At 45.4% G+C, this 14,814-nt stretch overlaps 1 protein-coding gene across 13 annotated transcripts in view; it reads right to left on the minus strand.

Annotated features, from left to right (window-relative positions):
• Window positions 1–1,892: 1,892 nt before the first annotated feature.
• The window catches only part of LOC106609381 (liprin-alpha-2), a 207,449-nt gene continuing 194,527 nt past the window's right edge, over window positions 1,893–14,814 (minus strand). For 6 of the 13 annotated variants that reach the window (XM_045722124.1, XM_045722127.1, XM_045722128.1 and 3 more), the window contains 10 exons: window positions 13,780–13,861; window positions 12,323–12,523; window positions 10,202–10,267; window positions 8,678–8,713; window positions 8,317–8,492; window positions 8,080–8,177; window positions 7,309–7,484; window positions 6,788–6,856; window positions 6,249–6,402; window positions 4,280–5,895 (listed from right to left, as the gene is read on the minus strand). In XM_045722124.1, coding sequence (XP_045578080.1) covers window positions 5,618–5,895; window positions 6,249–6,402; window positions 6,788–6,856; window positions 7,309–7,484; window positions 8,080–8,177; window positions 8,317–8,492; window positions 8,678–8,713; window positions 10,202–10,267; window positions 12,323–12,523; window positions 13,780–13,861 — 1,336 coding nt within the window. In that variant the 3' untranslated portion in view covers window positions 4,280–5,617. The other 7 variants (XM_045722136.1, XM_045722132.1, XM_045722131.1 and 4 more) reach the window with 5 other exon arrangements.

The following is a 14,814-nucleotide window of genomic DNA, read 5'->3' on the forward strand; positions in this document are numbered from 1 at the left end:
ACTGGCGGGCAGCTCTGACGACTGTTGACTGGCGGGCAGCTCTGACGACTGTTGACTGGCGAGCAGCTCTGGACAGGTGAGACCCACTGGAGGCCTAGTCCTGGGAGGTGGCACAGGACGGACCAGGATGGGGAGACCCACTGGAGGCCTAGTCCTGGGAGGTGGCACAGGATGGACCAGGATGGGGAGACCCACTGGAGGCCTAGTCCTGGGAGGTGGCACAGGATGGACCAGAATGGGGAGACCCACTGGAGGCCTGGTCCGAGGAGGAGGCACAGGATAAACCGGGCTGTGGGGGAGCACTGGAGTTCTGGTACGGACACTCTTTACCCACACTCCAGGCTGAATGCCCACTTTGGCCCAGCTCGGGCGGAGAGCAGGCATTGGGCGAACTGGACCCTCCCAGCGCTCTGGAGACACAGTGCGCAACGCCGGCGCAGGATAACCTGGACCGAGGAGGCGCACTGGAGACCAGACGCGCTGAGCTGGCACCATCCGCCCTGGCTCGATGCCTGCACTCGCATGGCACTTGCGGGGGGCTGGTATGTAGCGCACCGGGCTTTGAACGCGCACTGGGGACACCGTGCGCTCCACAGCATAACACGGTGTCTTACCAGTACCACGCTGCTTCCGGTAAGCACGGGGAGTTGGCTTAGGTCTACCACCTGACTCTGCCAATCTCCCCGTGTGCCCCCCCCCCAAAAAATTGTGGGGCTGCCTCCCGTGTCCGTTGCGCTCCCTTGCCTCGTACCAGCGCCTCTCAGCTCTCGCCGCCTCGATCTCCCACTGCGGGCGGCGATACTCCCCAGCTTGAGCCCATGGTTCACCTTCGTCCAGTAATTCCTCCCATCTCCAGGAATCCTGAACGATCCTCTCCATCTTCTCCAAAGTCCATGAGTCCTTCTCCTGGTGCCTCTCCTTCCTCTGCTGCTTGGTCCGTTTTCGGTGGGTAATTCTGTAACGGCTGTCTGGAAGAGGGAACCAAGGTGCAGCAGAGGATGTGTTCATCATTAGAATTTTAATTAAAAAAAACAAGAGAACACTACAAACTGAACAAAAACGACAGCAAACAGTCCTGTTAGGAAAATACTCTAAACAGAAACAATTACCCACAAAACCCAAAAGAAAAACATGCTCCTTATGTGTGACTCCCAATCAGCAGCAACGAGCTTCAGCTGTGCCTGATTGGGAGCCACACACATGGCCCAAAACAAAGAAATACCAAAACATAGAAAAAGGAACATAGAACGCCCACCCAATGTAACACCCTGGCCTAACCAAAATAAAGAACAAAAAACCCCTCTCTATGGCCAGGGCGTTACAGTTATGTCCTCCTGAAAAGGCCCCTGCAGTTGCTGGAAGGGTCTCCCACCTCATCTTAGCTTCAGTTTGGGTTCAATCCTCATGCTGCCAACATTTTAACACAATTACTAAAGCTTACTTTATACCTACTTACAGACTTCAACAAACTCCAACCGTACAAATCAAAATCCTTTCATATTACTATGATAACATAACCATTTAGCAGTCAACGGAATATCGCTCAAAGCACTAATGATGCCAGAACTGAGCTCTGGAGTGGATATTCCACATCCTGCATCTATCATCCAATCTACCTTGTTGATAAATTGATATGTTAATAATGTGTTTTCCCATATATATATATATATATATATATATAAAATTGTATTTATTTATTTGGGGGGGGGGGGGAATCCCAGCCCCCGGTAGGCCATCATTGTAAATAAGAATTTGTTCTTATCGGACTTGCCTAGTTAAATAGAATAATTGTCATGTTTATTTTATATCTTATAGTTTAATATGAATTAACTCTTCATACTAGAGCTCTGAAGTGAAGCAATGAGTGAAAAAAATTTCATTTCAACGGCTACTTCACTGACAGTATTTTTTTATTGGCAATGAAAATTTGTTTGATCACCACTTAGTTTTGACCAAAATACAATTAGCAATGAATAAAAAATGGACACAAAATAAAATGATTCTTAGTTTGTGCAAATCGAGGATGTAAAAATCAACAAAAAAGTCAAACTTGATCGAGTACTCCAGCAGAAATAACTCAAAGACAGGTAGGAGGGCTGTACAATAGGTTTCCCTGGCAACTCAGACAAAAACAAAGAGTTAACAGTTACACCAATGTCACAGCAAGCAACAGGTTTGTCATTAAAATTCACCTCACTTCGACATGTTCATATACACTCTACGCACACTGAGTTAAGCAGTCTGTCTTTCAGTTATTTCTCAGCGATGCTGAGTCGGGACCAACGGCAAAATAAAAAAAGTCCAGCTTGAGTTTCTTCATGTATGGCTTTATGGTCAAGGTACTGCAGGTGAGTGAGATCATCTGATGAAGAGTGTTCCTGCTGTTAGTTGATCTCTGAGCTGAGTAGCTTCAGAGTGGAGTCTATCTTTTAGTCTGTGGCTGTAGTCCACAGTTTCTGTGGTTGTATCAAAGTGCTTGTCACATCATCAGTAGACGTCACAGTGCGTTTCTGTGTCCTCCTCCCAGAATGCTTTGCTATGAGATGGGCTCCGTCATGATTGTGAGATGAGGGGCTGTGGCTGGTGACTCAGATACATGGGACTGTACACGCCACTAGAGGGAAGGCTTTTCCAGCTGGGCGGAGGGAAGGGGGGGGTCACATGGCGACCAGATGGACAGTCTCTCCAAGGTGAAAACACACATTTATCGGCACAATGGAAAATAACTATGTACAAAATGGTCTCTCGGGGAATGATGGAGCAATATTCAAAGAGCAGCATAGTTTAACCAAGGTCATGGACTTGAAATGGGAAGGGGGGGTTTATTTGCACAAACTCTGAATATCTTTTCTTTTTTTGTAATATAGATGTGTATATATTTATATATATTAAAAAAAAACAACTCATATTTATATTAATTTACAGATAACCTACACATCTCCTGGTAGAAGAAATACACAGTACATTATGCTTCAACAAGTTATTGTACATGTAAAAGGTAGAAACGGTGACAACAGGACAGACTGAAGGAAAGTAGCACCGGCAGCTACTGCCCAGGTTTCAGGGGGCCTTGACTTGTAAGTGCAGAGGGGGGCGGCTTGGCAGGAGGCACCCCTCGCTGCTGTCCCCCCCCCCTCTTTTTGGGGGTAGGGTGGGTGGGAGGTTAGGTAGGGGGTTGCTTCTTGGCAGTGCGTCTCATCAGAATGTTTGTTCCAGGCAGGATGACCCGTCCAGCAGCTCCAAGGTACAGTAAGACCTTCTCTACATACAGTATCTGGACCTGAAAGAGGAGGTAGGGTTTAATTACACTGTGAAGCTTTATCCACAGTCACAGTGCAGTTGTCATGAACATGGATTTGATCATATGGGAATTATTGTTGACATTACTAATTGTGTAACATTATCTCATTTGAGACAGATTCATGTAGCTGCCATATATCTCTCTACCTTGGCATTCAGGGGTATTCATGTATTTATTAGGGATCCCCATTAGTTCCTGCCAAGGCAGCAGCTACTCTTCCTGGGGTCCAAACACATTAAGGCACTTACATCACACATAAAATAAAATATAAAACAGTACATCATATAACAGTATTAAACCACTACATATCTACAATACAAAATGTATAATACCGCCATACTACCTATGTGTGTCTCTTCACAGTCCCCACTGTTCCATAAGGTGTATTTTTATCTATTTTTATCTGTTTCTACTGCTTGCATCAGTTACCTGATGTGGAATAAAGTTCCATGTTTACTGTGGCTGTAGTTGTCTGTGCTGGACAGAGATTAAAGGAGGGACAACAGAGTGAGGCCGCCTCATGCTGCTGCCTTTGACTCCTATCATCTGATCATGAATGCCTGGACTAGAGTAGGGACTCTCCTCTCCAAGCAAACATGGTTATCTGTAAAGACAAGTTACCCTCTCACCCCGTTCCAATGTCTCACAGTCATTTGCTGTCCCTGAGCAGAACGACAGATGTAACAGAGAGGGAGAGTTTGTGCGTGAGCATGTGTCTATGCGCAACTGATAGGGATAATGTGTGTGACTTACAGCTTACAGTCTCTCTTCTCCTCCCTCAGCAGGAGTAGGTTCTCACTGTAGAGCTGTCCAGACGCTGCACTGCTAAAGGGCCAACTGTAGGGGGAGACAGAGACCCGTCAGTTAGTCACCTAGCTTCAACACCCAGAGTGGGCCCAGGGTCAGTAGATAATGCTATCCAACTTACTTTATGCCCATAACAACTGACACAGGATCAGCTCCCATTGCCCACTGTGAGAGGGACAAACAAATGAGAGAGACATACAAAACGGACTCTAAACCAGTTGATAAGGGCTAGGGGTACAGTAGACCATACTGTGGATACAACACTGCACACACACGCACCACACATGGGAAAGAGGTTAGTCAAAATGTCAGCTAGCAAAGCCAAGGCACATTGCATCGCACACTCAGAGGAGGAGTGCACGTGGCCATTTTGAGTGAATCACACCTCGTACAGGAACAAGTCTGTTAATGTCATCACCACCACAGACCAGGGCCCACAGATAGAGGCAGATACAGGAAGGCAGCTCGATTACACTGGGGACAGAGTGTTAGAGAAGAATTCTGGTCAAAACCTGCAATCGGATGTCAGCGACAGACTTACTTGTATCAGAAGTTGCGTCCATAATTCCGGAGTGAGTTCTGGCATATTGCAGCCTGCTGTACTACAGACCAGCTGTAACTCACTGGGCCACAATCACAGACGCAAGTTTCAATACATCTCTCGTCCCCTTGAAAACGTGAACATTTTGACCAGCATCCTCTTTTAACAACAGGGCGAGGAGTGACACAAACCGGCAACTGTAAAACATCCATCTTTTCTATCATAAATCTTTATTACAGGGCAACTAACGTAGCTCAACTAACATAGCTCAACTAACGTAGCTCAACTAACGTAGCTCAACTAACGTATCTCAACTAACGTAGCTCAACTAACGTATCTCAACTAACGTAGCTCAACTAACGTATCTCAACTAACGTAGCTCAACTAACGTAGCTCAACTAACGTAGCTCAACTAACGTATCTCAACTAACGTATCTCAACTAACGTAGCTCAACTAACGTAGCTCAACTAACGTAGCTCAACTAACGTATCTCAACTAACGTAGCTCAACTAACGTATCTCAACTAACGTAGCTCAACAACTAACGTAGCTCAACTAACGTAGCTCAACAACTAACGTAGCTCAACAACTAACGTAGCTCAACAACTAACGTAGCTCAACTAACGTAGCTCAACTAACGTAGCTCAACTAACATAGCTCAACTAACGTAGCTCAACTAACGTAGCTCAACTAACGTATCTCAACTAACGTACCTCAACTAACGTAGCTCAACTAACATAGCTCAACTAACGTAGCTCAACTAACGTAGCTCAACTAACGTAGCTCAACTAACGTAGCTCAACTAACATATCTCAACTAACATAGCTCAACTAACGTAGCTCAACTAACATATGTATAGGGGATTCATTGCTTTAACTTCAAGGGTGCAGCAGCAGAGGCTGCAACTACCAACTACTGTACTAATAACAGTAACCTGAGTAACAATTACTTGACACACAACATGTCTACTATAACAAACTGACAACCTTGACAAACAAATGGTCACCCTTGTAGTTGGCATCAGGGGCAGAACGAAACAGAGGAACAGAGCAGTAGAGGTAGAGAGAGAAGACAGTTGGAGAAGAGAGGAGGTACGGTAGGGTGGACAGCAGGAACCGGGGAGTTTTGGGGGGCGTAAAGGCACACAGGCCAACAACAGGCCACATGGTATAGCTCCAGTATATCTGACCTTGAAACCAGTCCAAATACATGTCGTCAGGACTGTCATCCAGCGCCTCATAGAGCACTGCACACAGAGCAGCATTCCCAGAGCAGAGAAAATACAGGTATAGTCAGCAACATGCTCCATCCACACACCGATAGACGAGAGAGAATGTGATGGGGAGAGAGCTCCAAGTAAAGAGAGAGGCAAGAGGACCCCCCCCAAACTCTAACACAGAAATGAAATGCATCCAGGTACAATCTTAATCCAATATATTTTGTGGCAGCTAGCCATGTTTGTAAGTGTTTGATGAGTGCAATTTTACCATGAAACTTGGCATTTTTAGCAATTCACATTCATCCATTCTAAGTTCCCTAAACTGAAGGCTCTAGTTTAATTGTTAGGTCTACTTTGTGGGGGTCTGTGGGGGAGCTCACCTTCGGGGGGTAGCCTACGGGAGTGTGAGCCGGTGGTGACGCGGAAGCCAGCGGGGAGGGTCTCTGCCGAGCCGGGCATCATACTGATCCCGTGGACGTCCCGCGGGGGGAACTGCCTCCTCCACGACGGCCCCCGGAGGTCATTATCTTCATACTGACGGACAGACACACAGACAGAGACAGGGACAGGTTAGGGATTGAGTTTAGAGATGGCAGCCATTATCTTATCACCAAATAAACTGGTCTGAGAACAGCTTGTGTCTGCATATACAGTAGTGTTTATAGTAGCTAACAAATATTACTAATTTCCCAAGGCCTTATATTTATAACTCAAACCAACACTAAGACAATATGAGAGACAAATGAGTGATGGGTGGATCGGGTGGGAAGTGGAAACTGAGGACAGGTCTGAGGTGCAGTGAGATGGTGGAAAACAGAGTAATGATTGACAACAAACCCAGGTGTGTGTGTCTATCTGCCACGGCCCATCACCCATGGTAACAGCAGGGCTAGCTGTCCGGGTGGCAGGAGTCACTCACCTCGTCCAGTCGTCTCTCAGTGCCCAGGGCTAGCAGGTTATTATATTCCCTCTCCAGAATCTGACGTGCCTGGGGAGAGGAAGGGTAAATAGGTCTTATTAGGTACATTTGAAATGGAAGTTGTAGGTCTCTGTATTTGGGTCTCCAGACGCTTTCAATCATTTTGATACCAAGCTAGAGTGCCAGACCAGTTGACCTACTGGTCTGGCACTCAGGGTATTATTAGACCTGTTTGAGATGGAAAGACTGAGAAATGAAAGATGTGTTTGAAGTGTACTTCTAATGATGATCCTCTAAATCATTTATTCTGTCCTGAAAATCAAAAAAAGAAACAATTGAAAACACTGTTTAATTTAACATCATAATTCACTTGCTTTTAAAGAGACAAGACTACGGACACGGACTCTTGGAATGAAGACGTTAATGTCTTCCTCTTATGGTATGGTTGCGCTAGTATATTATGCATAGCGCTCTTGTGGCGTGACTATGCAATAGCGTGATGCAGGGCAGAGGGATCTGACCTGAGTGCTTTGGTTGGGGATCTGGATGAGCAGCGCCAGGCTGGTGTGGTCAAAGTTGTCGTCGAGGGCGACCAGGGCCCCGTGCACGCCGCTCTCCAGCAGGATGTTGGCATAGTCCTTTAGGCCGATGCTCTGGACCCAGCGAATCACCCGCTCGTTGCTCCACACCAGCACGTCTGGGGCACACAGACATGTTATTACAGTAAACACAACATGGGTGTTTGGTCACAGACACAGAATATTTCCATGTCTGGTTACATGATGAAGAGAACTATATTTCACAATAGAATGCAATACATACTGTAAAGTAAGTGCGCTTCCACAAGTATTATTTGCCTTAGCAGATTACTAACGAGATTGTAATTAGACACTACTAGATATATTTTAGCTTAAAGGTCTTCATAATCGTTCCTTGATCAGTCTTTAAAGAAAAAAGTCCAGCCAAAAACGACATTTTGGTATTTGTTTCATTAGTCCATTGCTGACAGTCCCAAAATGTTATGCTTGTCACCAATCAACTTTTGAAGATACTGTATATAACTTAAAAAATACAGAAATCATCCCCATATGATGGATTTTGCATCATATGATCCTGCGTTTTGCATCATATGATACTAAATGCATCATACGGGGATGATTTCTGTGTTTTGAAAGTTACATATCTTGAAAATTTGATTGCTGACAAGCAAAACATTTTGGGACTATGTCAACAATGGACTAATGAAACAAATACCAAAAGATAGTTTTTGGGTGGAATTTTCCTTTAAGTACCTCTCATTTCATGCTGGCTGTGCTCTCTGCGTCTCTCCAGCTCTTTCCTGTCATAGTTGAGCTTCTTCAGACCCATGATACCATACTGCAAACTCGTCCTACAGACATGGGAACATTAGAAAAGCCATTTTTAGAATGACAGACACAATAATATTTTGCACTTATTACCACAAAATGAGACTAAACACTAAACTTTCTGATCAAATCCTACATCATGCAGGAGGAGGGCAGGTGTACCTGTGAAAGCTGTCCACCATTTTGAGATGCACCCGGAGGTCCTTCTTGGTGAGGTGATCCAGCATGCGGGCATCCACCAGGCACTCCATGAAGTAGCTGCGGTACTGAGGTAGTCCTAGACTGGGCAACCACTCGTTCCCTATCCACTCATGGTTCATGTCACCATATGCTAGAGTCTGACAATAATGACAAGGAAACAATTACACACTGTAGCCCATTGTTCATCTGTAAATGATTTTGATGAAGTTTAAAAGTAGCCACATAGACAACTCTGGTGTGTGCCTAGTTAAACAAAGGTTAAATAAAAATAAAATTAAAATAAAATCATAAAACTAGAGTAGAGAGAACGCAAATCCTTTACCTGCGCCCAGCTCCCCTCCTCGGACTCCCCGGACCTCTGTCATTGGTCAGGCATGGAAAAGAAACAGTTGCAATATGCATGAGAACATAATAGCAACAGGTCACTGGACTTCATCTACAGTCCAATAGTCTCTACTTTAGCATCAGAGGCTCTTGACTTGCTCAAGTCAGAGCAAAGGCCTCAAAACGTACAGCAAAGTTCTCCCTCGCATATATTCCCCTAACAAACTATTCCAATCTAAAAGTAGAGCTCCATCTACTTTTAGTAGAGCTCCATCTAGATTTTTGATTTCCCTCCTTTAGCGTGAGAACTGAACTGGCCCCATGGGATAGTAACACAGTTATCCCTTTAGTCCTGGCCTGGGCTGAGCTGCTGCCAGATTACATTTGATTTGGAGACGGGCGCTGCTGCCACATTAGGCCAATCCAACCCCATTTGCACAAAACGCCTGGCACAAATGTGAGCCTTTTTTTCCGTGGTTCGCCCTCCGTACAATGGTACTGAGTTGGCTATTAGCCTCATTGTGCCTGACATGCAGGCTGTATTAGAGACAGGGAGAACAGTGGAACAAAGAATAACCTTTATGTTCAAGCTCAAAGACATCCATTATTACATGTACAGTATAGTACATAGCTGTCCGTGTCCTAGGGATTGACACGAATGACACCTGCAGTGACTAATAATCCTGCAAGCTTCAATCTTGAGACAGAACCAATTGGTTTTAAATGAACATGTTCGGAATATACTGTATCAATTAGCAGACCTGTATCTGATGTAGCTTCTTACACCGCTCTTGTAAGGTGAATCCTATGTACAATCAGCTGATCATTGTCAGGTTTAAAAGGATGACATTACTAATGGAAAAAAATAGCATTATGTCTTGACGTGTGCTGTATCTAATAAACATCTGGCTGAAACGTACCATAAACACGGATAATATAGGGTAACTACAGTATGGTACCCAAGGGCAATGCAGCTCCCTGAACCATAGCAGTAACACCAACACATACTGGTAAATATAGGGCATTGCACCAGTCATTCCAATTAAAAAGCCTTCTTTACACACTATAATGAAAGGGAGAACTGAGAATGGATGTGATGTGATGCAGTCTAACCACATTATCAACAAACCTACTGTTATTCAATCTCCCTACACTTCAAATCCTATAGGGGGAAAAATATGTTTTATTGTCACATACACCAGATGGGTGCAGTGAAATGTGTTGTTTTACAGGGTCAGCCATAGTAGTACGCAGCCCTGGAGCAAATCAGGGTGAAGTGCCTTACACAAGGGCACAATGACAGATTTTTCACCTTGTCGGCTCGGGTATTCGAACCAGTGACATTTTGGTTACTGGCCCAATGCTCTAACTGCTAGGCTACCTGCCGCCCAGTCCTCAGTACAGGCCTCAGTAAAGCAGCCATTGACAGGTCTCAACATTGCAGTGAACGCAAGAAAAGAGGGAACCAGAGAGAGGAAGTGAGTGAGAGCAGAGAAGAGGTAAAAGGAGAGGAAGGACTAACCGTTTTCGAGGAGGGTGCTGCGAGGGTCTCCATTTCCTCGTGGGTCACCCATACATTGCCTGACGGCTAGGAGTGCGGTGCCCAAGAGAAGACAGCAGCAGCAGCAGCAGTAGTCCGCCAGGAGGGGCAAGCAGTATTAAAGAAGAAGAGCAGCACCACTGTAAGCCAATAGTGTTATAGCATCATGGTCAGATGATGAACAGGCCCACCCCTCTGGGGTCAAAGGGCACGCACAGTACACAAACAAACACAGACACAAAAATGATTGAGGTAGAAGATGTCCTTAACCACAGATTTAGGATCAGATACTCTATCCCCATCATAACCTTATCCATTAAAGGGGTGAAATACTATCTGATCCTGTATCAGTGGTTTGGGGAAACTTCTGACTTTGGATAGACAAAAACAGCACATAACACAGAAGCAGCCCACCTACACAGGTGCAGCACATACGGGCCAAAAGAACACATTTACCATGCATGACAAGACTGGTTCACCATAAACTAGTGTAGTAGTGGATTAGTACAGGGGTTTGGAGCAAACAGACACAAATACAAACATGCATATCCACCTCAGTCTAGTTTGATATACCTCAGTGTACCACACCGTTAAACCCCATTCTAACAGACTCAGTCTAGTTTGATATACCTCAGTGTACCACACCGTTAAACCCCTTTCTAACAGACTCAGTCTAGTTTGATATACCTCAGTGTACCACACCGTTAAACCCCATTCTAACAGACTCAGTCTAGTTTGATATACCTCAGTGTACCACACCGTTAAACCCCATTCCAACCCATTTTAATCTGTTGTTGATTCTAATTTTAGCAGCCATGATTGCTGTGCTTTGCAGCCCCACTGGATCATGCTGTCATGACCTAGATAAGAACACTTGAGGGGATGACAATCTCTATTAAAGACACCGTACTAAAGGGCTGCTCATGCATGCTTGTTTCACACTATAGAGCCGAGCCAAGCCCAGCTGTACTGGGCAGCACAGTACGGTTCGGGTCGGCCCCATAGGGTGAATCAGACGTCCCTGTCTGTGAGCTTAAAGGCAGCAGAATAACCAGTCCTGTGACTGGTCGAATAAAGAAGTCTGCTCCCAACCCCACGTTTTCCCCGTCGGTGTTCTGCTTGTCAGACACTTCCCCTGCATTTACAGGGTTGATTAACCCGGAGTGTAAACTTAAAGTGGCCATTTGGTTCAGAGGGGCAGGGAACTGACCAACAGTCACAGCAGGGGGCACCAGGCCAGAGGGGGTCTATAGAGTCATATTCCCAGAGTTCACTGCTCCTTGATGAAAGATTCATGAGCAGTTTAAGTGTGTGTGTGTGTGTGTGTGTGTGTGTGTGTGTGTGTGTGTGTGTGTGTGTGTGTGTGTGTGTGTGTGTGTGTGTGTGTGTGTGTGTGTGTGTGTGTGTGCAAATGTGATAAAGCTACATAGAATAAACAGTTTGTAGCATTAAGCTAAGCAGGTTCCTCAGAGGTTACATGAAATCACCATGACAACTCGGAGCTGTGAAACAGAGGTATAAAATAGCTGCTGGTGTGGTAAATTACAGTAAATGCTTCAGAGCTGAATTAAGTGCATGAGCTGACTGACACTACTGAGTGATAAACAAGCCGGCCTTAACCGGTTTCCTCCCATTCTCTCCAACATTCAGTTACCAACACAAAGAATAGAGATGCTACACACGTCAGGTTCTCTGACCGTGAAGGCGTTACAATACAAACTAGCAGAAATAGCTTCTTGGGTGTCTTTACCCTTGAAGACTATACCGTCTGTGTGTATGTATGCGTGCGTGTGCGTGTGTATCGGAGTTAAGAATGTGCCGTAAGCTCACTCAAAATGTCACCGGTGGAGCTATCGAATAGGATGCTGTATCTATAGCTCAATGTGTTTGTTGTCAAGCAGGCGGTCACGTGTGTTGGTGTGGTAGAGGAGCCTGGTTAAAGCCCAATCAGAGGCAGGTTCAGGGAGGCAGCGCTATATGCTAAGCTAACACTGACGGCAGTTACATGCATGGGTGTGTGTGTGTGTGTGTGTGTGTGTGTGTGTGTGTGTGTGTGTGTGTGTGTGTGTGTGTGTGTGTGTGTGTGTGTCAATGGACACTCACGGTTCTGGAGGTTGGCGGGGCAGATGGACTGGTGAGGGAGACCATCTCCTGGATGGCCAGGCGTAGTTTGAGGCGGTGCAGGGGGTTACTGATGCCGATCTCCCTCTGGATCTCTGTGTCCGACAGGGCAGACATGATGGCACCGCTCTTCACGTTGGCACGACATGCCGCCACGTACCAGGCGGGCATCCCCAGCCACAACTGAAACAGGAGGAGGAAGACCATTTGTGATTTCATGTAAAGTAGCGAGTGAGCTTGTTTTAACAAATTATAGGTGATGTGGTGGGAGAACTTGTCTATCTTCCTTACTTATGGTAGACAAGTTGTGTAGAGCTTCCTTGTTTTAATAAAGATCTACTGAGAAACAGTAGGGGGCAGTCATGGTTGAAATGTTCACCTTGTATGTCAAGCATGTTCTTTCATAATTAAATGAGGAAAAACTGAATACAGACATGGGATATTTCAATGAAGACAGAAAATAAACTGTGATGATTCATTGATAGGCAACGCATTCATTTACTTAATATTAATCAACATCACTATGGCCTTTATGAGGTGTAATGTCAAGCAATTACAATCAAACCCATTTGGAATTGATTTAACAGGGAAAAGGTGTGCTGGGGAGAACATGGCATAGTAAATCACAGAGTAGACCTTTACCAACAGGCCTCTGAGGCTTCCACCAAGGTGACATCAAAATCTGGGACATTGTCTCCTATAATATCAGTGAGATCCAGATTCAACACACTGCTGGTCCCATAGGCCCAACGCCAGAGTGTTTCCCAGCTCCACTCTTCCAGTACCCCCAACAGCCCACAGTGTTGTTATAGCCTGGGACAAACACACCTCATTCAACTCATTTTGGGCTTGATGATCAGTTGACCAGTTGTATCAGGTGTGCTTGTACAGGGCTACAGTAAAAATTAGTACTGCTGGGGGTACTGGAGGACTGGAGTTGGGGAAACACTGGATTAGATAATTGACTTAATATAATAAAGCACAAAGAGTAATGTCAGCAGGAGGCGTAATCATTTTATAATATTATAATAACTCTCGCTAACATGCTGACTACGGCATTGGGTCGTAATTACAACACAATACATCCAACCATTATGTAACAGCACTGTGTCGTTCCATGTTTTGATTTAAGGAAAGTATCTGGTTTGCATTTCGAAGTGCTGTATTAGAAAGGTTGACCATTAGATTGAGGTAAGGCATCGGGTAATTGATTTGAAATGTGAAACATCATCAACGGTCAGAGGTTAGAGGATAATGGGTGTCATATCTCAGGTGAATGCTGAGTGTGCAGACTGGGGAGGCAAGGAGGAATAGACCACCTCACTGGGGGGGGAATATTATCTTCTTCACAGAGTGGGAGTCTGGCACAGACCTTGTAAATCTATCCCAGAGGCGGGAAGATTGAGAATGGCTCCAGGCCAGAGTAGAGGAGTGCCTACCTCTAGCCAGGCCACCACTGTGGGGCCGTCCCATTGGGCGAAAGGTAAGCCTTTCCTCCTCGCCTCTTCCAACAGCTCGTGCCTGGGGGCGGGAACAGAGACATGGGATTAATGCACTGCACACACACATATACTGAGACACTCACCCCCCTCACACAAGGCACTAGTATTACACCGAGATTTTGTGTGTGTGTTCACTGTACAGTGCCACACACTTTATCTCTCACAGGCCAGAGCTTCCACCTTATCATACATCAATCTCTCCACACACACACTGCATGTAAAATGAGTACGCTCTCTCTCTGCCCCAAGCTCTCTCTCTCTGCCTCTATCTCTGTCTGCCTCTCTCTCCCCCCTCTGCCTCTTTCTCTCTCTTTCTCTCTCTGCCCCTCTCTCTCTCACCATCTGGTCCAGACACACCTTCAAGGGACAGCTAGGGCTGCTGGGCTGCTCACTGAAGCCTGACTTTGATTTGCTAATCTGAAGAACCACAAATCTCCACTTGTCTCTGTGCTGCAGCTGGGAATGTATTACTACTGCTGAGATACTAACCACAGAGAGACTGGGCTTTTTATGCTGACTGCGATACCCTTTTGAGAGTCTTGCTGAATGTATTATTTCTGGCCATCTTTAAATCGTGTCTGGCGTCTTTATTCACATTCTTAAAAAAAAAAGTAACACTTCATTTGTGTGGCGGTGGAAGTGTTCAATAGGTAAACTAAGATGGTCCGAGTGAAATAGAGAAATGTGTTATTTGTGCTGAGCACCACTTTGAAAGCTGTCCTAAGCATTCCTGCCGCCACACTCAGCTCAGAGTAAATTGCACCTTATCTAGGGAGAGCAGAGGAGAGGAGCTTCTCTTTACTCAGTCATGTACCAGGCAATTTGTAATATGCTGATTCCTGCGACACCAACTCTGTTAGGCAGAGTGAGAGACAGAGAACTGATGAACAGTCTATATAAATGTGTGTTTGGGGTGTGTGTGTGTTCTCATCTTTATTGCTGTGTGCACACTGCTAACTAATGGAGTTGGGA

This window comes from Salmo salar, chromosome ssa07 (assembly GCF_905237065.1).
Source record: "Salmo salar chromosome ssa07, Ssal_v3.1, whole genome shotgun sequence".
NCBI lineage: Eukaryota > Metazoa > Chordata > Actinopteri > Salmoniformes > Salmonidae > Salmo > Salmo salar.